Source organism: Heterodontus francisci, chromosome 47 (assembly GCF_036365525.1).
Source record: "Heterodontus francisci isolate sHetFra1 chromosome 47, sHetFra1.hap1, whole genome shotgun sequence".
In the NCBI taxonomy this organism is placed as follows: domain Eukaryota; kingdom Metazoa; phylum Chordata; class Chondrichthyes; order Heterodontiformes; family Heterodontidae; genus Heterodontus; species Heterodontus francisci.
In genome coordinates this window covers 7,624,069-7,651,423 of record NC_090417.1, presented here as the reverse complement: position 1 = coordinate 7,651,423, position 27,355 = coordinate 7,624,069, and the positions used below count along the sequence as shown (strand labels likewise).

At 46.1% G+C, this 27,355-nt stretch overlaps 1 protein-coding gene across 5 annotated transcripts in view; it reads right to left on the bottom strand.

The window, feature by feature from the left end:
• The window catches only part of LOC137357117 (fibroblast growth factor receptor 1-like), a 296,290-nt gene that overhangs the window by 90,381 nt on the left and 178,554 nt on the right, over window positions 1–27,355 (bottom strand). For all 5 annotated transcript variants that reach the window (XM_068023164.1, XM_068023163.1, XM_068023160.1 and 2 more), the window contains one exon: window positions 22,394–22,591. In XM_068023164.1, the coding sequence (XP_067879265.1) occupies window positions 22,394–22,484 (91 nt within the window). In that variant the 5' untranslated portion in view covers window positions 22,485–22,591. The remainder of the gene's footprint in view (window positions 1–22,393; window positions 22,592–27,355) is intronic.

Sequence of the window (27,355 nt, the reverse complement as noted above, 5' to 3'; positions counted from 1 at the left end):
AAGAAACAATGAGAAAAGTGCCCAACAATGAAGGAATTGAATGACTCTCCTTCATCAGCAGGTAAAGCTCTTTGGCACTCATCCTCCTCCCCTATTCTTTCTGATGGAGATCCCCAGCTGAAGGCATTTCCTGAAAGCGAAGCACACATGCCTTGCAGTCCCACAAATCCTGACAGGAAATGGGCTTTTTGAATTGTGGCGTGGGCCCCCATTTACAAATGGCCGCTGCGTGAGTCAGAATTTAATGACCAGCTCAGTGTCAGAGACCACAGAGCTTCTCCTGACTCATGCATTAAGACAAATAAAAGCAGCTCTCTCTCTCTCCCTCTCTCTCTCTGTCTCTGCTGGCCAGGCATGAACATTCATGTGGTGAACTATAGTAAAAGGGTGGGGGGGGAAAGCTGTATTTGATGATGCAGTCACTCCGGGCTGCAGGAGCAGCACCAATAAATTTGAAGGACGTGCTAAAGTGACCCTTATCTGAAGGCCAACTCTCATCAAATTCAGGACAGCGTTTCATTAAGAATTTTGCAAATCAGGAAGGGATTAAAAGGGGGAAGAAAAGACTGCACGCAGGATGAGGAGGCCCCATGGTGCAGGGGAGGGGATATGGGGATGGTCCGTGCACTGGGCTCGGGAACATGGTGAAGATTGAGGAGACAGTTCTGAAGCCACTCTTCCTTCTCTCCCCCACCAGCACCCACCTGCATCCCCCCTGCCAAACCAAACAGATCACTTCAATTCCTCCCCCAGCTGCCTTTGAAGCCAGGAACTATCCCCCTGGTGGAGGGATAAATTGTTCCCAGGTTTCTATCTCACTCACAGGCAGCTGTCATCACCAGTAGCAGTCAATGCCTTTCCCACACTTTGGCACCTTGGCACGAGTGAGGTCTCCGGAACCTACCGCATGGCTAGAAGCCACAGGAGCAAGACCATGCTTCAGCCAACCACAAGCCAACAGTGCACCAACAGGCCACATCAATGTGTTACCTCCTCCTCCCCCAACTGAATTCTTCACTGCTGCAAACCCAATGTTCCAACCTCAAGCAGTCTTTCACTGCATGCAATATCAAAGGTCCATCAAAAGGTACATAACTGGTGACAGCACCTTGAGTACTGCGTACAGTATCGGTCTCCTTATTTAAGGATGGATGTAAATGCATTGGAAGCAGTACAGAGAAGGTTTACTAGACTAATACCTGGAATGGTCGGGCTGTGTTACGAGGAAAGATTGGACAGGCTGGGCTTGTATCCGCTGGAATTTAGAAGAGTAAGAGGTGACTTGATTGAAACATACAAGATCCTGAGGGGTCTTGACAGGGTGGATGTGGAAAGAATGTGGAAAGGATTCTCCCTTGTGAGAAAATCTAGAACCAGGGGTCACTGTTTAAAAGTAAGGGGTCGCCCATTAAGGCAGAGATGAAAATAATTTTTTTCTTTCTGAGGGCCGAGAGTCTTTGCAACTTTTTTCCTCAAAAGATGGTGGAAGCAGTTGTTGAATATTTTGAAGGTAGAGGTAGATAGAGTTTTGATAAGCAAGGGGTGAAAGGTTATCGGGCGGAGGAAGGAATGTAGAGTTGAGGCCATGATCTTGTTGAATGGCGGAGCAGGTTCGAGGGGCCAAGTGGCCGACTCCTGCTCTTAATTCGCACGTTCATATGTACGTATGTGCTCACAAGGCATTTTGCTCCATCTGGGCATGCTCTGTAATTCCAACACACCCCTGGACAGCTTCCCACGTAAACTGGAGGTATTCCAAAACTCTGCAGTCTGTATCCGAACTCACACCAAGACCTGTTGACCCACCAGCCCTGTGCTCACTGACATGCATTCATTCCTGGTTAAACAATGCTTCAGTTTTAAAATTCTTCTCCATGGCCTTGCTACTCCCTATCTCAGTAATCTCTTCCAGCCCCACAACCCTCCAAGATATCTGCGCTCCTCTAATTCTGGCCTCTTGAGCATCCTTGATTTGAATGGCTGCACCATTGGTGGCTGCATGTTCAGCTGCCAAGGCCCTAAGCTTTGGAATACCCTCCCTGCACCTCTCCACCATGCTTTCCTCTCTTAAGATGCTCCTTAAAAACTCCCTCTTAAATGCCTTAATGCATGTGGCTTGATTTTACATTTTGATTTTGGATATTTTAGTACATTTTAAAGGCACTAAAATAGATGCAAGTAGTTGTCTTGCGACTCCAGGGCCACTTTTATCCCTGGCTGGAATAAGGTGGGCAGATTGCCCTGCGTTGGTGCCCCCATCCCCATTTTAACTGTGTCAGGGAAGGGTTCTGGTCAACATTAAAAAGCCAGGAGTTTAACCCTGGCTCACGTAGATCACCATCTCCTTTGAAACTTTTGCCTGATGAGGGGAGGGAATGAGAATTCATATACACCCAGCAAATCAGCTTTCCACCACAAAACGTGTTCTCAGATCGATAAAAGGGAATAAATCACAAACAGAAAAGCATGCGCTGCTGACGGTTACTCCTGGACTTGCGACAGTTCTCCCCGGACTCACCAATAAACTGCATGTGGAATTTACTGCACAGTACCAGTGTGTCATGGAAGATTGTGACTCACTGCTGGGCAAACTTTACTTTGAGTCAGGCATGGGAACGGCTGAGAAATCCCTAAAATACCTATGCAGTGTGTGCCAAATGTGTCATGCCCGTGTTGGCTGTGATGAATGCAGCTTGTTATACCAAGTATAGTTAAACTGCACCCACTTCCCACCCCCGCAAGATAATAGAGGCTTGGGAGAAGACCAGACAAGAAAAAATATTAAGTCTCCATTTCCTGTCAGAGGTGTTTGCCAGAAAAGCAATGGAACAGGGAGGGAGTGTGTGTGGATTCCGCAGCATTTAAACAGTCCAATTATAGTTGTGTTCAGGGCAGACAGACTGTACACTCTCTGTGCATTCTGTCAGCAAAGAAAGAAAGAAACGGTCAAAGGAAACCATCTGCCCTGCTTGGCATTCTCTGAGTTTCATTTTCATTCCCTCTCTCCGAACCCACTCTTCTCCCTCCCATTAGGTGGGAGCTCAGGCAACTTGGTTCCATATAAATGCAGGTCACAGGTCACTGGGGGACAGGGGGCTGAATTCTGGCCCTCCAGATCCTTCAGTACCAGTCTGGCTCAGCTGGGGGAATGTCATCACTTCAAACCCTGTTGCAAGACTCGAGCACAAAGCCTCGGCTAACACTTTGGTGTGACACCGAGGGAGTGCTGCTTTGTAAGAGATGCTGTCTTTTGAATAAAGCATTCAACTGTTCCAAGTGGACACAGTTGATCAATGTTCATTCTTCAAACAGTACCACTAAAAATGTTTAACTGATCATGAACTGAGGGATAAATATTATCCAGGACACCATGAAGAACTCCCCTGCTCTTCTTCGAAGTAGTTTTTTTTTTAGAGATACAGCACTGAAACAGGCCCTTCGGCCCACCGAGTCTGCACCGACCATCAACCACCCATTTATACTAATGCTACACAAATTCCATATTCCTACCACATCCCCACCTGTCCTTATTATTCCCTACCACCTACCTATACTAGGGGCAATTTATAATGGCCAATTAACCTATCAACCAGCAAGTCTTTGGCATGTGGGAGGAAACCGGAGCACCCGGAGGAAACCCACGCAAACACAGGGAGAACTTGCAAACTCCACACAGGCAGTACCCAGAATTGAACCCGGGTCGCTGGAGCTGTGAGGCTGCGGTGCTAACCACTGCGCCACTGTGCCGCCCCATGTCATGGGATCTTTTCCATCCACCTGACAGGGCAGATGGAGCTTCAGTTTAACATCTCATCTGAAAGATGGCATCTCCAACAGTGCAGCACTCCCTCAGTACTGCCCTGAAGAGTCAGCCTGGATTTTTGTGCTCAATCTCTGGAATCCTGTCTATAAATTATTCCTCAATCAACATCATTGAAACAGATTATCTGGTCATTATCACTTGCTATTCGTGGGAGCTTGCTGTGCACACATTGGCAGCTGTGTTTCATAGAAACATAGAAAATAGAAGCAGGAGTAGGCCATTCAGCCCTTTGGGCCTGCTCCGCCATTCAAAAAAGATCATGGCTGATCGTCTAATTCAGTACCCAGTTATGGCTTTTTCCCCAACATCCCTTGATCTCTTTGGCATTAAGACATTTCCTACATTATAATGTGCCTACATTTTTTAAAAAGTACTTCTTTGGCTGTAAAGCACTTTGGGACATGCTGAGATCAGAGACAGGCTTTGTCTCTCTGTCCTCACACCATCAAACCTCATCAAGAAGAGTCCGTCCTTGCAGTCGACAGCAGCCCTGCTCTGCTTTAGAACCTCAATCATCAGAGTTTGGCTCAGCCCATGGAAGCAGTACATTTGTTTTCATTGTCCATGTGGTCTCAGCTCTTCCGACTGATCTCGTTTGGAGCTGTTGAAAGGTCGGAATGCCTGTGCTCCTCTAGATTGAGGAGGGGTCATCAACAGTTCGCCATGCATGAACTCTGACCTCCTAGGTATTAGGAAGCTACTTGCCTGCAACTGCAGTCCACAGGCCCACTGCCAAAACCTTTGAAGGGGGCCATGTCTGTAACACACACACAGCAACTGTGTGCTTCGTTCCTTTGGAACTGCAGTGGAAAGATCTAGTAATGTCGAAAAGCTGGCTGGAGGAAGTTGGGAAGTGAAGAAAGACTTTCTGAAGGAGGCTTTGTTCTTTGGCTTGTTCTCAGGACTTCCTCTTGCTTCTGTCTGTATGCCGTCCGAGTCGCAATAGGTGCATTTCCCTGGTGAACTGGACGTGATTGGGAGTTAGTGGCTGTTTGGTATGGGTGGAGGAACATGGTGCATCATCAGAAACAGATCAGTCCTTGGAACTTTAGGAAGGATGTGAGGGTCCTTGAGAGGATTTACCAGAATGGTTCCAGGGATGGAAGATTTCAGTTCCAAGGTTCGGTTGGAAAAGCTGGGTTTGTTCTCCTTACAACAAAAGAGATTGTGGGGAGATTTAATAGAAGTGTACGAGATTATGACAGGCTTAGATAAGTTAGACATGGAAAAACTGTTCTCATTAACTGACGGTGCAGGCACTAGGGGACACAAATTGAATGTTTTGGGAAATATCAGGAAGCATTTTTTAATGACCTGGAACTCGCTGCCCAGGATGGTGGTGGAAGCAGAGACAATCAATGACTTCAAAAGAAAATTAGATGGTCACTTGAAGAAATAGACTTGCATGGCTAAGGTGAGGGTGTGGGACTGACTGGATAACTCTGTGGAGAGCCAGCATGAACTTGATGGGCCGAATGGACTCCTTTTGTGCTGTAAATGACTTTCTACCACTCTATGGAGAGGCAGATTGTTTTTCTCCTGCATTAATCAAGGATAGTTACCACTACACATTCTGAGCACTGACAGGGGAGTGTCTGAGCTGAAGCTCAACAATTGGATATAATATAATAGCCATTTTATTCAATCAAAGGCTCCAACAAAAGCATTCTTCAGTTTTCATCTTTCTTATTACAAAGCTTTTGCAGCACAGTAACAGGCCATTCAGTCCATCTGGTCCACACTGGTCTTGATGCTGCACACAAGCCTTCTGCCACCCCATCAACATATCCTTCCATTCCTTTCTCCCTCATGTGTTTATCCAGCTTTCCCTTTAAGGTATCTATGCTGATAACCTCAACTACTCCCTGTGGTAGCCAGTTCCACATTTTCACCACTCTCTGGGGAAAGAGCTTTCTCCTGAATTCCCCATTGAATTGATTCCATTATTACATTGACAGTCCCTAACAGAAGAGAACACAAAGATTGCAGTGCGTAACACCTCCTAACCCTTACGCTTGAATTCTGTTGCCGAGTATTATTGGAGGGTTGCATTCAGACATTTGAACATCTGGGCAGATGTGGTGCCCACCGCCCTCCTTCCTCAATCCGTTGTCCTGGATTCTCAGGTAACTGGGTCGAGTTTGTCGAGAGGTTACAGCTGCCCACAGCTCCCCTCTCGAGATAGGAAGAGGTAGAACCAGCCAGGACAACAGCTCGTGACTGCTGTCCTCTGACTGACACTCTAAGTGCGCGTGCGAGCCAATTGGATCTGGTTAGGTTGTGAAGCCCCCCACAATCGAATCCCCTACTCGGGCTCAGTGGCGTCAAGACCCACACATAAAAGAAGGGTCTCTGTGCGGAAACATCAGCAGCTGACCAGCGCTGGTGGATACAGACGTCAGGGAAGTGGAGGAAAACAACTCGACGAAGGAGAGATACAGAATAAGAGATGGCTCCATCCTGTTCAATTCATCTAAAAGGCAGCAAGCCAGAATGTTCTGAACAAAGAGAGCCATATTCTTTCAGAAACCTTCCTCTAGGCATCAAAGTTCATGTTAAATTTTACAGTGCACAACTATCGGGCCAGTTCCCAAAGTTACTGTACCACTAATGCCTGAACCTGAAGGACAAAAGGCTCTTTTGCATTTCACAGGGTAATCATTCTCTGAGCTCTGCACACGCTGTGCAATATTCAATCAGTGAATTTCTGACTATCTTTACAGGGATAGGGGGGCGCCTTCTTTCTCTCCACCCCCATCTTTCCACACTCCCCAAGGCCCCCGCAATCCGGAACCATCTGCGTCGGTTTGCAGACTCTCTCGTCATGAATCTTACAAGAAGTCAGGAACAGATGAGCCCTCCCTCCCTTCAGTGTGCCCTCTTACTGCCACCCCTCCCCCCTACACCACAACACAAAGCCTTTTTCTGCTGGCCTGCTTGTTATTGCAGGAGGCTGAGCCCAGACTGACAAACACCTGGAACTTCCACCACATCTCATGCAACAATGCCAGAAGGTTACTAAATAAAAAAGCTGGCTGCTGGCTTTGTCTTGAAGAGGCAGTCCTCCTTCATTGCGGGTCTGCCTTGTTAGTTGTTTTGCTTTGCCTGAGGTACTTACTCTCTGTGCTGCTCTGGAATGCTCCAACCCAGCAACGTACAAACAGGGGACATAGGACTAAACATGACTACTCTTTCAAATAGTCAGCACAGGCACGACGGGCCGAATGGCCTCCTTCTGTGTTGTTTGTTTGAACAGCTCCAATGCTCCTTTGGTTACAATGTCCTGCCCTGAATGCACACTGGGGTGACTGTTAATTTTTGTTAAAGCAGGCTGTGTTCTCCAGATACCCAGAATGGTTGTGGAAAAACCCGGATTACAACACTCAACACAGGGGGAGGGGGGTGGGTGGGGGGAGGGTACGTTTCCCATTCAAATTCAAATCCAGTCCAGAGAGCTTCTGAAACGTGCAAAGGAAGTTTGAGAGTATTCCTCATGGCTTTACTGGGTAACACTGTGCTGTCTGGTGTGATGCTGACCAGGAAAATCCCAAAGTTCAGTCCACCTCCCTCTGCACTGAGGGTAGAATCGGGCCTCGGGGTGATGCACTCCACAGTCAAATAGCACACTGCCATTCACTGTCGAGGTGCACCCATAAAGAGTGGATGCCTCTGGGGTATTAATGGAGGGTTGCCAACGCCGGTCTTGGAAAAGAACTGTTCTTCCCGACAGCTCCCCACCACCTCACCAGCAACCCACAAGCAGAATCAGAGTCACTGACTTCATTCTTAATCGACAGAAGACATGCTCCAATTCGTCCATGGCCTCGACCTTCCCCATCTCTGTCATCTCCACCAGCCTTACAACCTTCCAAATCTCAGTGCTCCTCCAATTCAGCCCTCTTCAACATCCATGGTTTGAATTGTTCCATCGCTGGTGTCTGTACCTTCAGCTTCCCACACCCTAAGCTCTGGAATACCCTTACTTAACCTTTCAAACTCTGTCTCTCCTCCTTTAAAACCTAACTCTATTATGGAAGCTTGTCCTTATGTATGATAATGCTCCTGTGAAGCACCTTGGGGTGCTTTACTACATTAAAAGCGCTCGATAAATCCAAGTTGCTTAAAGTGTGGTTAGTCTCGACCCAGTTCCAAGTGGGCACAAGGCCCCCGGAAGAAAAATGGCCACAAACTGGCACCACAGGATCTGTGGCACTTGGACAGGATGGAAAGATGGCCAACATGGGAACCAGTCACTGCTGTGGAGGGAGTTGGTCTTCCGGCATTCTGGATCCAGGAGAACACTAGAGTTCCAGCAAAGACAGTGGCTTCTCCCACTCAATCATTCACTGCCTCACACTTACCATTGCTTATTTTGATGTAACGTGTACCTAGTACTGGGTTCTAGTTGTGCTGCTGGTCACAGGCTCAGTTCGCCGAGGCACCGTCAATACACAGGCTGGCTGAGGGAGCATCAGGGCAACAGACAGCACAGCAAGAGGTCAGGTCTGGCAAAAAGAAAGCAGGGGTAGTGGAGGGGAGAAAAGCAACTGCTTGCACTAGACGACAACCTGCTAAGAAGATGTGAGGCTGCGTGCGTGTCCTTGTTAGCTACAGAAACCTAGCAGCCTCCCACATGATATCACTGCCATCAGCACCTTGAGCAGAGGAGCTTAAAGTGCCCTCCTGACACGCTCAGCATTTTTGGTGGTTCATAAAGCAGCAGAGATTGAGTGCTGCGCGCTCAGAGACAGTGGGCCTTTTGTCTGCCTGTCCCGCATTTAATAACTAGTGAATATGATTGTAGTATTTACTGCATTCCTTTCAGCACACCTCAGCCTATCTTTACACTGACCAGAGGATTACTTGCTGGTGATCACATTTCACTCCAGAATTTAACTGATGAGAACTGTCGCTGACTTTCCCCTCACTTCCCTCTCAAATAGCAGCTGCAGTAGTAATGAACTAATCCTTTCAAAAAATTGTGGCTTGGCCTAGTACACTCTGTAGACACAGAGAGAGAGCGAGAGAGAGAGAGAGCAGCAGGTACTGTAGACTAGCCTGAGGAAAGGGGGCAAGCTTCTCTCCTGAATTTATCCCCCCACCACTCCCCGCAGACCCCTCTCTTGCTGGCTTTCTGTTCAATGCTTGCCAGCCACTCTCAATGCCAAGGGGCCTATTCCCCATGTGTCAGCACAGGCCACTGTTGTCAGCCAGCTTATCAACTGTGAAGGCCATTGCAGTTACGGCGTCAAGCCGTGGCTGCTGCGTTCCCTACATTACAACGGTGTCGACACTTCAAAAGTACTTCATTGGCTGTGAAGTGCTTTGGGAGGCCGTGAAAGGCGCCACGTAAATGCAACTCTCTTTCTTCAGGATGGCCATGCGCCGGCAATTAGAGTGTGCAAATTGGGCAACTTTATCCGGAGGTTGGCAACAAACCCGAGGGCTGAAAGCTGCCATAGTGCTAAGACTGAGAGTTGGCACATGTGTTCACAGGGTTTAGGGCTGTTTGCTTATCAGACACTGGGGCTACATTCTATCTGCTTCACACTATGTCTGTGGTGTAAAATATACAGAAACATGACACACTTGGATCCTGCAATCAGCAGATTCTCCAGCCTCAATGTCAACATTTAAACTCCAGTTTAGCATGAATAAGCATTGCCTTTGATAAGCCACTGCACTGTCCGCTCACCTATTCATCAACTGATAATCTAACAAGGGCAAAAACATTCTCATCAAATTTGCTCTTACAACTAATCGTCTTCCGTAAACATGTTGCAAAGCATTTGAAAGCTTGCCCTTGATAACAGACAAATCCTGCTGCAATCGTCATTCATCACCGGAAGCAGCCAATTCATTATCAATGTTTTTGACTCCAGCACTGTCTGTTAATCATTCACAACCAGGCATCCACCTAACTAACCAAGACGTCCTTCCCTTCTCTTTCCATGCCAGCCGTGGCTCACACAGTGATTGGAACTCTCGCCTTGGGTTTATACGATCATAGGATCGAGTTCCATTGCAGAGATTTGAGCCCAGAATCTAGGCTGACACTGGGCGGGTGCTGCAATGTTGCAGCTTCTCAAGCTAAACCAAGGCCTTGTCAGGTCTTGTGTCACTATTTTGACCAGGAGAAAGAGATCTCTCCTGGTGTCCCAGTTCACATTGATCTCTTCACCAACATCACTCAAAAGAGGCGATCTGATAATTTATCACACTGTTGTTATGGGATCTTGCTGTGTGCACATTGTTTGCCACGTTTCCTACATTACACTTCACAGAATCTGTACCTCATTGGCCAGAAAGTGCCATTAAAGGTAAGTTGTTCTTTTCTCTCTCTCAGTGATAAAGATTATATGGAGATTTCTCTCACAAAGCAAGATGAAATGACTGACCCATTGTAAACTGAAAGGACTTGAACATTGGAGGGTTTCAGTAATTGAGAATGTCAGAGCACGATGTTCTCTAGCCTGCTCTGTGCAGCTCTGTCGCTGAATGTAGTTCTCTATGCCAAACCGTACAACCATACAGCCTCATATAGACATAGGAACAGGAGGAGGCCATTCAGCCCCTTGAACCTGTTCCACCATTCAATGTCATCATGATTGATCTGTATCCTCACTACATTCACCTGCTTTAGCTCCGGATCCCTCCTCTCCCTTGGCTTGTGAAAATCTACTGATCTCAGATTGAAAATTGTTTAAACTAAGCTCACATCTACTGCTTTTTGTAGGAGAGAGTACCACCCTTTCACAACCCTTTGTATGAAGCTTCGAACTTCTTTCTTGAAATGCTCTGAGACCTGTGCTTGCTGTGTTGGCTCCCACAGTGTAGGTCCAAGAGAGAGAGAGACAGAGAGTGTGCCAGAGAGTCACAGGTACAGATCCTTGTCTCACATGAAAGAAGTTTCTTTTGCTCTGCCATTTTGCCATCAGGGTAAGGGAAATGTAAGGAAAACTGAGATTTACAAGGCTTGAGCCTTGGCCCACCCTCCTCCTCATTGCTTCCCAACAAACCCCTCCAGCTCCATCCCACCTCCCCCCACCCCACACACATTGACTGACTTCCCGATTTCACTTGCCTGTGATGTCCTTCACAGAGGAATTCCTGCCAACGTTCCCGTTCATTTTACCAGGAGTAAACTTGATTCGTAACATTTGTAAAAATACATGACAAAACAATTCAAATTTCATAAAGTGCAGTACGGATCAGTTTTTCAATACAGTACATGAGGTGTCTCACTGCACTTGCCATTGCAGGTTATATTTACAATGCACATTTATATTTTATGCCAAACATTCTCTGGTACATACAGCCCAAGGGGTTTTACACAGTTTCCAGCCCCTCAGTTCACTATGGCAGGAGGACCTTACTCAGTGGCCTTTCCCCATTGAGCCTTTGCCCCGAGCTTCAGTGCGTCCCTGGGCACGTAGTCCTGGACCTTGGAATGTGCCAGTCTGCAACACTCAAACACTCCCATGCTCATCAACAAGAACGAAGACTTGTGCAAGGGCAACAAAAGCAACCAACGCTAGTGGAACTGCAACCCAGCAATTGTCATTTCTCTGAACACAAGAGGAAAAATATGCACAAGAAATTGAAACAAGACAAACCAGCCCATCCATCCCTTTCACACTGAGATATGCCTTCCACTTCCCTCTTGTTCTGGTTGTTGAAATGGGACTCTCTAAATCAGGCAACACAATGGACACACCAGCTGGCTGATGACGCTGTGATATAAACATTCTCCGGACAATTCAGCCCAGGACTTTTCAAGACTGTTTCCACTCTGAATAAAGTGAGACAACATGATGATATATATTTACAGCAGTGGAAATACTGCACGTGAAGGTAACTGAGGAAGGTTGCAGCTACACACATCTGGAAAAGCAGATTTTTATGGGTCTCTTCTGAAAAAAAAGTTCCTGTATTCCACTGAGAATTACCAGTCTTGTCCGTAACAACTGCAACTACAAGGAACAAGCTGAAAAGCTTCAAGAACATCTGGTGCTGTTCATCCTTGGGTATTACAAGCAACTTTTTATGATAGGTTGGATAAAAAAGGGGAAAATTCTTCGCAGTGCAATAATAAACAGTATAACCAACATCTACCCAGCAACAAAACAAAGAAAAATGCATCAAGAGACAGTGGACATGGCCTGTCATCGAAAAGAGACACACTGTCCAAAAACACTGCACAACTTAACAAGCCTCAATACCTACTTTGATAAAACCTCTCAAATATATACATTGAAGGGTCCACTTAAAATCTCAAGCCTATGCTACAATTACGATTTGATGTGAGGTACAGGTCCTGCCTAAATCTGATTTGAAAATTATCAGTGTTGTTGACTGCCATTTGGCAATAAGTTCAGATTACCAACATATCCCATCATGCATTTACCATAGGCCCCCTTTTATTTTGATACACAATTGTATTTGCTCTGAAATTATGTTTACAGTCAAGCAACAGACCCAACAGCTCCTTTTATTAAACAACAACGGGCGTCTTTAATGTAGTAAAGCATGCCAAGATGCTTCTTCGGAGGGTTATCCAAACAAAATGTGTCACCGAATCACATAAGGAGATATCATGGCAGGGAACAGGCAGGTTCTAAGGAGAGTGTGTAAGCAGGAGAGAGGTAGAGAGGTTTAGGGAGGGAATTTCAGAGCTTAGGGCCTAGGCAGCTGAAGGCACGGCTGCCAATGGTTGAGTGACTAAAATCGGGGATGCTCAAGGGGCCAGAAATTGGAGGAGCAGAGATCTCTGGGCTGGAGATTATCGAGATAGGAAGGGGTGAGGCCCTGGAGGGATTTGTAAACAAGGATGAGAGGTTTCAAATTGAGGCTTTGCTGGAATGACAGCCGGTGTTAGGTTAGTGAGTACAGGGTGGGGACTAGTGCGAATTAAGATATGGGCAGTGGAGTTTTTGTGCAATGAGCATGGGAGAGCATTGGAATAGCCAAGTTTAGAGGTAATAGATGCATGGATGAGCAGTGAGTTAAAAAGGGATATGTCTAAAAAAGGCAGTTTCACCCACATACAAGCAGAGACAAAAAGCAGAAGGTTTGGAACCAAACTACTGTTCAAATATGAAAGATTTGAAGGTTTTGCCAATGTTTGAAAAGACACTGTGTAAAAACCACCATCAATTTCACAATCTAAGCCATCCAATATTTACAGTACAAGGAACTCGAAGCAGACAGCAAACGCCAAGGGCTGGAGACTGAGTTTTGGCACTGCTCTCCCAAACTCATCGCAGCTTCCAGAAGAATGTCTCTGGATGAGGATTCACTGGATAAACACAGATAAACAAGCCTTCTTCATGGGACTGGAGTAGAATTGCAGTGTTTCAGCAAGAAGCCTTGCCAATCCCGGAGAACCTCACTCTGCTCAATTCCCAATCCCGGAGAACCTCACTCCCTCATTCCCAATCCCGGAGAACCTCACTCTGCTCAATTCCTAATCCCAGAAAACCTCACTCCCTCATTCCCAATCCCGGAGAACTGCACTCCCTCATTCCCAATCCCAGAGCCCTCACTCCCTCATTTTCAACCCCAGAGAACCTCACTCTGCTCAATTCCCAATCCCGGAGCCCTCACTCTGCTCAATTCCCAATCCCGGAGAACCTCACTCTGCTCAATTTCCAATCCCAGAGCCCTCACTCTGCTCAATTCCCGATCCTGGAGAACGTCACTCTGCTCAATTCCCAATCCCAGAGGGCCCAACTCTGCTCAATTCCCAATCCAAGAGCCCCTCAATCCCTCCTCATTCCCAATCCCAGAGCCCCTCACTCTGCCAAATTCCCAGTCCCACACTCCCTCATTCCCAATCCCAGAGTCCTCACTCCTCATTCCCAATCCCAGAGCCCCTCACTCACTCCACATTAACAAAATGGAGTTGAGATATCAGATTCGCCCAGCCTGGAAAGGTGGGAATAGAGCATGGGACCAGCAATTGGGGAAAAGGGAGGGAAATGAAGGATGGGGAAGGGGGAAGAAATAGTTCCTTTGGAAAAGAAAATCCAGTGGTTGGCTGCAGGCTTTTTGTGGAGGTTTTGGGAGCTGTAATTTGGGAATTTGTACCCAAGAAAACTAATTTTAATTCTTATGCCTGTTCACATCAAAATATGTTCATTTTTGAAAATAAACTTAAAAAATGCTCCAAGAATTGAAATTCAGTTTATTATGGTGTGTCTAGGTAACAGCGAGAGCATTGAATTATTTATGGAGTTTCAGAGTCTGGTTGCTGAATTTGTGATAAACTCTCTTTTCACTTTATTGCCATTCAGTGCCTGACTGGGCACAAAGCTTCCTATATTTTTCTCCAGGCAGATACGAATAGTCACTCTCTCATCTGATCTTCCTCTCTCCCGGCGCAGGAATTGCTCTGTGAAAACATTGCCCCAGCTGTCAAAGTTAACCTTTGACCCTCGGACCCACTCTTAGAGATAATGAATTGGTGAGTCCCACCTCCCATTCCCTGGAGCTCTTCAATGAATCACAGCTCCAGACACAGAATGTCAGTCATTGCTTCCTGTAGCCCTGGCCTCAGGCGAAGGGATGGTCAGAGCAGGCCGCAACAGGCCCTGATGCCCTGTGAAGTGGCCAGAGGCCATAGCAGTGACAGAAAACCATTATGCATGGAGGCCGAGAAGTCCAGGGCTGCTAAATATTTACATAGCACTGAGGGAGAGGCAGAAATGACTTGATGCCTTTTGCAGGATTCAACAAGGCCCAACTTTTTTCACAACTTCACTTTCTCCTCACCTCCACCACCACCCACCACCCCCTCCCGCCCCACCTTCAATTCTCTCTTTTTCCCTGAAGGCACTGGCTCCAAACATGGGGTTACAATTCCACCAGTGTAAGGGGCTATTTAGCCATGGCAGGAGGGGGCATCCCTGCTGACAGTAGTGACCGTTGCTGTGGTACACTCCAAGGGCGCGGGTGGTCTCCACTACCTTGCACGTGTGAGCCTCAACATTACAGCTGAACCCAAGCCCGTCCTTCACCCACGTCATTTGGAACAGATTTGCGCCTCTCTAGTCTGGGCACCAAGGCTTAGGTAGCACTTGAAGGCCTGCTGCCTTGGCTAAGATCACCCAATTGGCACTGACCAGGGGTTAAACCTGCAATCTTCAGCACCATATTTTTCCCCCCAATTTATCTCCAAAAAATGTCAATTGAACAGCTCCCCACGGTTGGAAGTTAACATATTTCTGGAGAGTGTATAGTGGACGGCAGCAATCGCACACAATCCTGTAGCATAATCGTCAACAGTTTCAGATACGATGGGCCAAATGGCCTTCTTGGCTGCCCTTTAATTTCGTCATTCCAGGAGACTTACCAAGGATGAGGAGTTTCACTGAAGGTGGAGAGACGCGACAATCCAGGATTGTTCTCCTGACAGCGGAGAATTTTAAAGGGGAGATTTAGTTTATGTGTTTAAAATTATGCAAATTTTTGATTGAGTAAATAATGAGAAAGTGTTTCCACTATGTATATGCAAGGTTTTTCTTTGTCTTTTAACATCGTGAGGCATCAGTTACATTGCAGAGTTTCTTGCAAACAGTGAGTGAATCTTACAACCCAGGCTCTTACTGTCAAGACTCTGTGCTCTACCTCATCTCCCCACACCTACCCCTACCCCCTCCCTCCCGAAATTGTCTCCAATATGAACAGGAAGCATTGTCTCGGTGTTGGATGGTATGTGCAGATCAGATCAGTGGAATGGCTGTGTTGAGGTTTGACACTTCATCAGATATTCCAGGTTAAGTGTCCACTAGCCAGAAACTACAATCATATTCAGTGCATCTGAAATATGGAAGAGTGCAACGGCAAGTTACTTCCTACTTGACAGACAGGGCTAGAGAACTCAATGCAAGCTGAAGGAACCGAACCTCATCTTTCACTTTACAATCTTCCCACCTCAATGTTGATATCAACAGCTTTCGATGCTGGGAATGGTTCATTTACACCTCCTCCAGACCCATTCCAGGTTGCTTTACTTGTCCCATTACCATCCCCTTTTGTTACTTAATCTCTGCTGCCTTCCACATCACAGACCCTCACTTTTGTTCTGTCTACCCCTCCCCTCATTTCCCTCGGTCTGTTCTTGCTTCAAACCTGTTGCACGTCAAACTCCTCCCATTTCATTAGCTTGAACTGTTAATTATGGTTTTCTGTCTCCACCTGCTTCATAATTTTCTGTTTTGATTTCAGATTTCCAGCATCTGCAGTATTTTGCTTCTTTGCTGTACCTGCTCTGGGAGTTTTTGCTGGGACAAGGGAGCTTTATTCTGTATCTGACCCCGTTTTTTCTTTCAATTGGCATTTTTTAATTTCTCACTTCTCAAAAGAGACATGTTTCGTACAAAAACATGTTATCGACTTCCCATCAATACAGCTTTTCAAAAAAATTAAATGAAGTCTCCGCGTCTGAGGGCGGGATTTTTATGTTTGCTACTTTATGCTGTCCCTGCCCTGGGAGTGTTTGATGGGGACAGTGTAGAGGGAGCTTTACTCTGTATCTAACTCCGTGCTGTACCTGCCCTGGGAGTGTTTGATGGGGACAGTGTAGAGGGAGCTTTACTCTGTATCTAACTCCGTGCTGTACCTGCCCTGGGAGTGTTTGATGGGGACAGTGTAGAGGGAGCTTTACTCTGTATCTAACTCCGTGCTGTACCTGCCCTGGGAGTGTTTGATGGGGACAGTGTAGAGGGAGCTTTACTCTGTATCTAACTCCGTGCTGTCCCTGCCCTGGGAGTGTTTGATGGGGACAGTGTAGAGGGAGCTTTACTCTGTATCTAACCCCGTGCTGTACCTGCCCTGGGAGTGTTTGATGGGGACAGTGTAGAGGGAGCTTTACTCTGTATCTAACTCCATGCTGTACCTGCCCTGGGAGTGTTTGATGGGGACAGTGTAGAGGGAGCTTTACTCTGTATCTATAAACATAGGAGGAGGAGGTCCTTCAGTCCATTGCGCCTGTTCCACCCTTCAATAAGATCATGGCTGATCTGGATCTTAACTCCATCCACTTGGATAAACTGCATACCCTTGGCTTGCAAACATCTATTGATCTCAGACTGAAACATTAATTGAGCTAGCATCTACTTTCTTATGGGAGAAGTGAACAAGTGTTCCCTAACATTGCTCCCAAATGGCCTAGACTACTCCCCCACCAACAGAAAAAGTTTCTCTCGATCAACCCTGTCAGTTCTCTTCAAAATCCTTAAAACCTCAATCAAATCACTCCTTCATCTTCTCCAGTCGAAGGAATAGAAGTCTAGTAATTTCTCATCATCTAACATTCGGAGGCCTGATAATAGTAGCATAAGGAACCTGAAAGGGTTAACTTTGGAAAGCACGGTCGATGATGATGATGATGATGATGATGATGATGAAGGATGTTAGATAGAGAGACTTGAGGAGTATGTAAATAGTGATGTGTAAATCATAACAAGAGTTCATAGTTGAGACTTTATCAAGAATACCCAAACTAAGGCACTACTACGACTACAAGACACAGCAGGAATATTCTGGCGAATCTGTGCTGTACTGCTTCTGAGGCTCCTTTGTTAGGTGCGGTACCTGTAACTGAACACAGTATTCCAGATGTGGAGAAGGAGCCAGTTGTGGTACTCGTGGGAGGTTGCCGGATTCCTGAAACAGGGACTACTCATGTCTGGGTGTGAAATCACTGAGTGTATACACCACGTCCTGCCTGCCTGGCATCTGCAAGTCTTCCTGAACTGCTTTGATGCAGCATCACCTGGAAACTATTTGCCTGCATGACTCTTAATTTGGCACAGAGGCAGTGTGTAAAGATTTGGCTAAGATCATGGAATAACATTCCTAGTTGTCACTGCTCTCCGCTCATCGACAGCACAGAGGTTAATCTTGAGATTGGGTCTCATGCATAGAAAACCTGCTTCGACCAAATCCAAGACCTAGCTTTCTTAAAGACTGTCTCCAGCAATGAGAGGACCTGCAGCCTGCTCTCCGACTGAACAACATGAAAGGCTTGCATTTTCATATCACCTGTCACAGTCTCAGTCCATCTCAAAGCACTGTATGGCCAATGAAACACTTCTGTAGTGCAGTCACTGTTGTAATTTAGTTTAGAGATACAGCACTGAAACAGGCCCTTCGGCCCACCGAGTCTGTGCCGACCATCAACCACCCATTTATACTAATCCTACACTAATCCCATATTCCTACCACATCCCCACCTGTCCCTATATTTCCCTACCACCTACCTATACTAGGGGCAATTTATAATGGCCAATTTACCTACCAACCTGCAAGTCTTTTGGCTGTGGGAGGAAACCGGAGCACCCGGAGAAAACCCACGCAAACACAGGGAGAACTTGCAAACTCCACACAGGCAGTACCCAGAATTGAAGCCGGGTCACTGGAGCTGAGGCTGCGGTGCTAACCACTGCGCCACTGTGCCGCCCCTGTGCTGTAATGTCACAGCCAATTTGCGCACAGCAAGCTCTCACAAACAGCAATGTGATAAATGACTAGATAATCTATATTAGGGAAAGCCACAGCATCTCCAACTCCATTGGTACCACAGTGGAGTCTGAACTTAGGTTATGTGCTCAAATCTCAGGAATGGAATTTGAAGCCACAAGGTTGTGACTCAGAATCCAGAGTGCTACCAACTGAGCCACAACTGACACACTTTATAGGATTCCACATCAATCACGTTAATTGTACTTCTGGAGTTAAATTAAGTACAGTCTTTGGAACAGTCATAGGAGTTTTATGACCTTGTATCATTTTCATTTTGAAGTTTTAACTTGGAGAATAGTTGTGGCTTTTGCACCCACAATGCGGTGATAATAAGAGAGATAGTGTCAGGGTGAATGAACAGCCTGAAATGCAACTACCTGGGCACCCATCACTATAAGTATAGCTGGCACCACATTTCAAACACTCAAACATGCAGCCGGGGGTTTAACCAACAGAACTGCACGGTGAATTTTCTGAGGCCATTCTGGGTGAAAGGGCCAGTCTTACCATGCCAGCTGCCCAAAGACAGTACTGCTAAGTGGGATGACCCAGGCCTTACCTGCATCTTGTACCCACTGGTCACCCATGTGGCAAACACAAAGCCTTGCTATGCAGGAAAGGTGCCAGCCTGAAGTCAGGTCATGACAGCACAGCATCATTGTCTAGTTCACACACTTGGCTGGGCCCAACTGCAGAGCTGGCAAAGAGGCTTGGGCATAACTCACAGACTGACACAACATAGGAAGAGGCCATTTGGCCCATCTTGCCTTTTCGGAGCCTTTCCCCATAGCTCTGCAAATTTTTCCCCTTCAAGTATTCCGCAAATTCCACACTGAATGTTCCTCTTGAATGTGCTTCCACCTCCCCATCAGGCAATACATTCCAGATCACAACAAATCTCTGCAGAAAAAAGACTCTCCCCATCTCTCCTCTGCTTCTTTTTCTAATGATTTGAAATCACCTCGAGGCCAGTGAAAACAGGTAGCTGAGGCAGACTGCAGGAAAGAGAAGGATTCGTTACATTTTCAACCTTCAAAGCATCTATGGGAAGGACAATTCTTATTTCTGGTCTGAACTGATCATACTCCATAATATCTAACACAGCCCAACAACACCAACAAAAACTTGTATTTATATAGCTCCCTTAACGTGGTAAAACGACTCAAGGAGCTTTATAGAGTGTAATCAGACTCGGAGCCACATAAGGAGACACCAGGGCAGATGGCCAAAAGCCTGGTCAATGAGGTAGGTTTGAAGAAGGAGAGAGAATTCCAGAGATTAGGGCCGAGGCAACTGAAAGCATGGCCGCCAACAGCTCCAGCCTTAAACCGCCAGCACTAGACACCCTGGAGTCAACCTCAAGTGAAAATATATCCCGCTTCTCTCTCCATCAGAAGAGCCTCGAGCCCTGCATTCTCAGCCAGGCCAAGAATCTCACTCAAGGAAAGGGGGCAGAAAGTAAGTGAAACACAATGCAAATGGGCAGCCAATCTTACTCTGTAAGGCACCCTCTTATCATTAGCTACAGATCAGCCTTGTGTGCAGTCACTCAACAGCCTAGAGGTCAAACAGTCTCACCTAAGTCAAGACCAACATAGATACTGAAGAGGAAAACAATTAGTTGAGGGGAAATGAAAGCAACTGAAAGATGAGGCAGTTTTTTGCTTCATACATGAAATGTTAATGGTGATATAGCATGCCAGTTCTGCCCACCACAGTTGCCCCAGCAAGTTTCTTTTCCAATTGTCTTCCTCCCTTTTCTGGACAAACATACACTCCTCTTGTGGGTGTAAACAGCCTATAATGTGCTTCACTCTGAATGAAGGAGGTGTGGGGATGGATTTCAATGGATCAATTTCAAGGGAAGTTAAAGACAGTCACGTTAACCCACATGATTCGAGCAATGCTGGGAAGAGACACATCGCACTTTTGCACTTTCCCGACTACAGTCTACTTTCAGCCACAATCATACCCCTACTGAACAGTTTGGCTACTTCATCACAACCCACACTCCAAAGCCCCTTGCCTTGAGCCAGCCTACAAGTCTTTGACACGCAAAGCAGAACTGGTGTAGCATGAGCAAAAGGAAAAGCTTGTTGGCAGCTGCAAGCTTGTGCTTCTGAGGCAGAGGGCAGAGCAAACTCAAGATCGGCTGAGCAGAGGAAGTGAGGCAGCTCAACCTGCCCTGAAGACATCAACACGTGTTGCAGACTCATCAGCCACCAGACAGCAGAACAAACGCAGCCCGGAGGAGAGAGTGACAGCACGCAGTCTCTCTCATGTGTACACAATCTCCAAACTGTTAGCTCTGCAGACCGCAAGCTCTCCTGTATTTGTGTGTTTTAGAAACCGTCTTATTCATTAAAAGGCCCACAGTCTGTGCAAAATAACACACAGAACCTCAATTTTACAAAATTAGATGCAGCAGAAATAATATTTGTGGTGGATTCAGAAGAGGCAGATGAGGTGAACACACTGTGCACTCATCAATCTCCCACGATATTGCACACGGCAAATCAGGGCCAAGATTTATCTTCAAATGAAACAGGGTTTAAAGAACATCGGATAATTGGACCAGGATGTCAGCACCTAATTCTGCCTTCATCTTAAATATCAAATATTGTCATTATTTTTTACATTTCCATTTTCTATTCCTCTGTCTACATATATAATGGGACCCGTCCCTGTAAAACAGCTTATGTTGTACTTCGAATTTCACCATTGGTGCCACTGAACGCTTCCTCTGGCAATTACAGTGTGACAAGTTTACATAGAAAGTTTCCAGTGTAAATGCAGACAATGGAATTTATCATAACATGACCTGACAGGAAATGCACACTAATGTGCCCCAAATTCCCTCCAGAGCACATTCCCAAATGTGTGATGGAAGGTTGTCACTTCAGTGGCAAGGGAGCTGTTTTGGAGGACCAGAAAAAAAAAGGTAGTAGCTGAAATAATACAAGAAATGTGGCCCAATGGTATTCATGGTGTCTGGGACAATGATTAACAGAATCAGGGCAGAAGATGAAAAACTGACACCCAGTCATGCTGTCAGGGTCCCCATGTGACTCGTGCCTATCAAATTCTGAACTAGCATGAGCTAACAGCAGAAAACTGCTCTGAATTCAGCACCAACCACAATTCCCATTCTGAGGGCATGTTTGGCAGAAGGAGTGAAAAAGGTTCCCACTGATTCCGAAACCTATATAGCACCTTTCACAACCTCAGCATATCCCAAAGCACTTTACAGCCAACCAAGTACTTTTTGAAGTGGAGTCACTGTTGTAACGTAGGAAATGCAGCAGCCAATTTGCAGACAGTAAGCTCCCACAAACAGCAATGTGATAATGATTAGATCATCTGCTTTCAGTGACACTGATTGAGGAATGAATACTGGCCAGGACGTCCCTGCTCTTAGTGGCTGTGGGATCGTTTGTGCTCACTTGAGCTGGGCAGGCAAGACCTCGGTGTAATGTCTCATCCGAAAGACAGAACCTCTGACAGTGTGTCACTCCCCTAGTATTGCACTGGAATGTTAGCCTGGATTCTAGGTTCAGGTTTCTAGAATGGAGCTCGAACACACGACTTTCTGACTCAAGAGACTTGAGTGCTCCCTCCACTGGGTATAGGATATGAGATGGTGGCTGAAGAATATTGCCAGGCAAGAGCAGACTTTGGAACTCTCTGCCTCAGGAGGTGGTGGAGGTGGGGGTCACTAAATATTTTTAAAGTGTAAGCGGATAGATTCTTGTTAGGCAAAGGAATCAAAGGTTATCAGGGGTAGAAGGGAGCGTGGAATTCAAAACACAAACAGATCAGCCATAATCTTAATGAATGGCAGAGCAGGCTGGAAGGGCCGAATGGCCTACCTCTGCTCCTAATTCATATGTTGGTATGAGATGGAGATACATTTTGTGCCTAGACACTCGATGCTGTGCCTGAGATTCTTTGACGCAGACACTTAGTGCCTGAAATGGAGACTGTCTTCACCCTCAGCACCAACATCTTTCAATTTGAGCAGCACAATGGCAGAGGATTTCTTACCTTGCTCTGGTAAGGTCAGTGCTGGCCGGGCCATGGAAAGGGACACCATGCCAAGCACAGCCCAAAACACCAAGTGAACGCAGCTGATCATTCCACTACTGCTTCTGCTCTCAGCCGACTGCCCGACGTATCACCATTTGTGCTCCAGTCTCATTGAGGTGCCTGAGCACAAGAAGGGATTAGGTCAAAAAGTTGAAGCTGTGAGAGAAGATAACATTTCCAATTAGTACAAGAAAAACTACCAAGGAATTCAATTTCAGAATCAATGCTGCTTCCTTCACAAAGAGTTGGCAAGCTGGGGAAAATGTGTGTCACAAGTCACCACTGACATTGAGGGCATGGGGTTCATGACGGCCTGTGAATAGTATGGCTCCTTAAATCTTTAACTGAACTCCCTCCTCCCTCCCCTCTTTCAGTTGTTAGCTCCTTATTGGGCCTGGTACCTTTCCAATAGGGCTGTCAATCAACTGTGAGGCCACACGCTGACCACTATGCAGGGCATCATCAATTGACATGAGCAATGCATGGACTGCCAGCATGGAGCACTGGATAATGGTATGGGGATGGTGGGAGGTGGCGGAGTCAGAAATCTGTCTACCCCACAGGTCCTGAGGCTAACTGTCTTGTCCAAGCACTGGGGGAATCGATATCTCAATGTTGTTAGTCTCTGCTTTGGCAACTCCCTGAATACCTTGCTAGCCCAGCAGAGAGAGAGGTCATCATTCTGAAGGTTAGGTATATACACACACACAGATACACTCTCTCTCTCTATTTAAAATACCACTAGGGCCAGTCAGTGGTGAATTCTGTGCAAACATACTCCCCTGGAGACCATCACCACAACTCAAACGCTTCCAGGAATGAAGGCCACACTACCAGAGTAAACTGTTGATGTCACACTCCACTGCTTGATCCTTAACAACATTCCCAGTCATGAGGAAGAAGCCAGCAATGTCTGCTCTTATCCATGCCTCTGTTCCCTCTGGACTTGACTTGCCCAAGTCTCACCTGGCTGGCCTCCCATCTTCCAGCCTCCAAAAACTCCAGATCATCCAAAACTCTGCTGCCAATATCCTAACTCCCACCATGTCCCCATTCACCCAAACCCCTGTGCTCGCTGATCTACATGGACTCCCAGTCCAGCAAAGTTGCAGTTTTAAAAGTTTCATCTTTGTTTTCAAATCCCTCTCTGGCCTTGCCCCCTCCCTATCTCTGTAATCTCCTCCAGCCCTACAACCCTCTGAGATCTCTGCACCCCTCAGCATCCCTGATTTTAATAGTTCCAACACTGGTGCCGATGCCTTCAGCTACCAAGGTCCCAAAATCTCTCTGCCTCTCTTTCTTCCTTCAAGACCCTCTTTAAAACCTACCTCTTTGACCAAACTTTTGGTTATCTGACCCAATATCTCCTTACATAACTCAGTGGCTGATTTTGTCTGATAATGTTCCTGCAAAGTGCCTTGGATGAATATAAATGCTATATCGTTTCTGATTGCCAGCATATACAGTATTTTGCTTCCATATAAATGCAACATGTTGCTGTCAAGCATTAAGGGAGCAGAAAGCAAACCACCAATTCACAGCAACAAAAATGCATTGGACTCTGCAGCAAGCACCCACTGAACTGGTGGGAGTCCTTCAGCATCCTCATCGCCAATTATATTCATGAGATGAATGTAAATGCTGATACCAGGTTTTCACATGGCCTAGAACTCAGTATAGAGACTGATTCTGACTGGAATCTGAAGGTTCTGAATACTTGCTTTCCACATCTTACATTCCTGTGTCTCGACAAGATTTCAGCAGTTGATGGATGAGCCAAGAGAATTTTTCTGAGACACACCATTCAAGGTTCTATGATGTCTCTGCCAGCTGAAAGCGGCAAAACACAACGCAGGAATCTCACCACAAACCAGGTTGAAAAACAGCCTCTATTTAGGATCAGTACATAGCCTTCCTGAAGCTAAGCCAATAAGGGTCAAAGGGGTAGCAGCAGAGTTCTGGGATGGGCTGACCACACAACTTTTGGCTGGGTGATAGCCAGTGAGATGAGACCAAGGAAAAATTAAAAATTACACTCCATATGAAAATGAAAGAAGCACTGGCATCAAGCAACACTGTCTGGTTTATTTTACATATTGCTATATGCATATAAGTGGTACATTTCACTGGGCACCTCAAAATGCCTTCAACAGTGACGAACCTACCCCTCCAGTATGTCACCATACTACTCCACTTCTCAAAACCTCTTGAGGCTCAACCCAATTTTCGACCAAGTCTCAGCCCAGTTATAACACACTGAATCTCTAATGAACAGCACCATGAGGCTAGGCTGTCCCAGCTTTTCTTCACTATGGGCCATGCAAGTGTGTGCAATGAGGACCAGGTAACTTCCATACATCTTTAAGTTATTGACGCTAACAGATTTTGGCTTTATCCACTGATGAGGCAACAGCGCTAAAGATTAAAAGCAAAATACTGCGGATGCTGGAAATCTGAAATAAAAACAAGAAATGCTGGAAATACTCAGCAGGTCTGGCAGCATCTGTGGAAAGAGAAGCAGAGTTAACGTTTCGGGTCAGTGACCCTTCATCATTAGCGCTAAAGATTATCTGCCTCAATAAGCACACGATCAATTAAAATTATAATATTAAAATTAAAACCCAACCCGAACCCAGCCCAAGTCCTTGAATTTTTTTTCACGCCCGACCCAACCCGACCCGACACGAATCTTCTTCATCTGTTCGGGCAGCAGGCTATTCCTGCAGCTGGAGTTGTGGGGAAATCATGGGTAAGCCTGATCCTGTGACTTCCCAGAAGCAGTGTCCAGCCCGACCCGACCGCTGGACTCGTAGTATAGAGCCGACCCGAACCTGACACATGGAGTCGAGTCTGGTAGCCAGGCTTTAGTGTACAAGACTGTAAACGCACGCACGTGCACACCATTGATTCACTGTCAGGGCTGTGCTTTTAAAACTCTTGAAAGTAACAGGAATCCAACAAGATCATTCAATATTTTCTTTTCTAACCTTCAAATGTAAATGTTCCTTCCGTTGATTATTTTCTGCACTTAGCTAAGAGTATGCCTTCCTTCAGTAGAAGATGAAAGAAGGGCAGGCGTTCCAATCACACTTGTCTTAGCCAGTGTTCCCTAAATGATAGAACCAGAGAATTGTCTTGTGCTTCACATCATCCAGGCAGCCAGAAATGTGTCAGGCGAGTTCAGGATACAACCACGAGCTGTACAATAGTACGCAGAGGGTCACAACTCACTGCTCTCGGTTACTTGAAGCAGCTGAAGAAACGGACAGAATCAACACTCTTGTGATGCTGGTTTCTCACAGTTGCTAAGCCAGCCTATGCAGCAGACGTACTCCTCCGAGTTTGAGTGCTGCAGGCTGCTTGGTCAGGAGGCCAGAAGCAAACACCAGAGGGAGGGGACATTTAATATATTGAAGGGTCCAGCCTAATCTGTGACACACACCCTCACAGCCTGTCAGAAACAATCACTAGTACAAGCTCCAGCAGCCTCAGAACTGCAGAGACAACAGATCAAAAGCATTTGGACAGATTTAACTTTAAAAAAAAATAGCCTCAAGGCTGATAACAGTTGTCAAAGTTTGCTCATCTTGTGAGTAAACAACTCAGTTTGTTGCTTCAAATCATTCAACAACCAAAAGATACCAAACAAGCAGACGCAGGACCCAGAGAATCTTACGATACATAACTGTTCATGTCAGAATGATGCACGCCCACAATCAAGTTACTGTCTGTACGACCTCACAGATCCACTTGGCACAGATAGCAGCCACATCATGGTTACAACGTGCCTCTGAGTCAGGAATGAGCCATGAAACCTCGACTTGGCTCAGCGTCCTCACTGATGAATAATTCTGCAAGTATTATCGGCCTCTGCATCTTGTCAGGTCAGCCCGTGACGATCCAACAGCTGCAGCATGCTAAAACTGTGAACTCCTCTTCATTACTCTTTGGGGGTAGCTGTGCTTGGGAGTGAAGGAAAACTGGACTATCCTCTTGAGCTGCTTTCGCACTGGTCTTCACGTGAACAGAAAGCTCCATCAGTTCCTGACATGTAGATCTTCCTGCTGCCAGATTTGTGTCAGGGTTTTCCGATGACCACACAAGGCTACATGTTCACAGCGAGTGACTCAGATGTGTGGGAACAACATCAACACATTAACATCTACCTGCTCATCCTTCGAGGACAGATCCAGGCCATTCGGCCCTGCTGGTCTATACTGGTGCTAAACACAAGCCTTCTCCCACCCTTCTTCATCTAATCCCAACATCATATCCTTCTATTCCTTTCTCCCTCATGTAACTTCTGCTTAAAGTACATCTGTGCTATTCACCTCCTTGTGGTACTGAGTTCCACATTCGAACCACTTAAAGGCATTTCTCCTGAACTTCCTGTTAGATATATTCATGGCTGTCTTATATTTATAACCCTGTTTTTCTCTCCACAACTGAAAACATCTTCTCTGCATGTCCCCAATCAAACTCTTTCATCATTTTGAAGACTTCAATCAGGTCACCCCTCAGCCTTCTCTTTTCTGAAGAGAAACCCAGTCTGTTCAGCCTTTCCTGACATATCCTCTCAATTCTGGAATCATCCGTGTGAATCTTTTTCTGGAACTTCTCTCGTGCCTCTCTATCCTTTCTATAATATGGAGACCAGACCATTCATAGAACTCCAAGTGTGGTCCAATGTACTCTAGAAATGCTTGGTTCTCATGGCCTTATTAACCTGTCACTATCTTCAGTATCTGTAATCCTAGACCTCTTTGCTTTTCTACACCACTAGACTCTCATTATCCACAGAGTATCTGATCTTCTCATTCTTCCTACCAAAACGCACTGTCTCGCAACGGTCTGTATTCAAATTAATTTGACAATTTCACAGCCAGTTTACTCAAATGTCTTCTGGTATTCTTCCTCAAT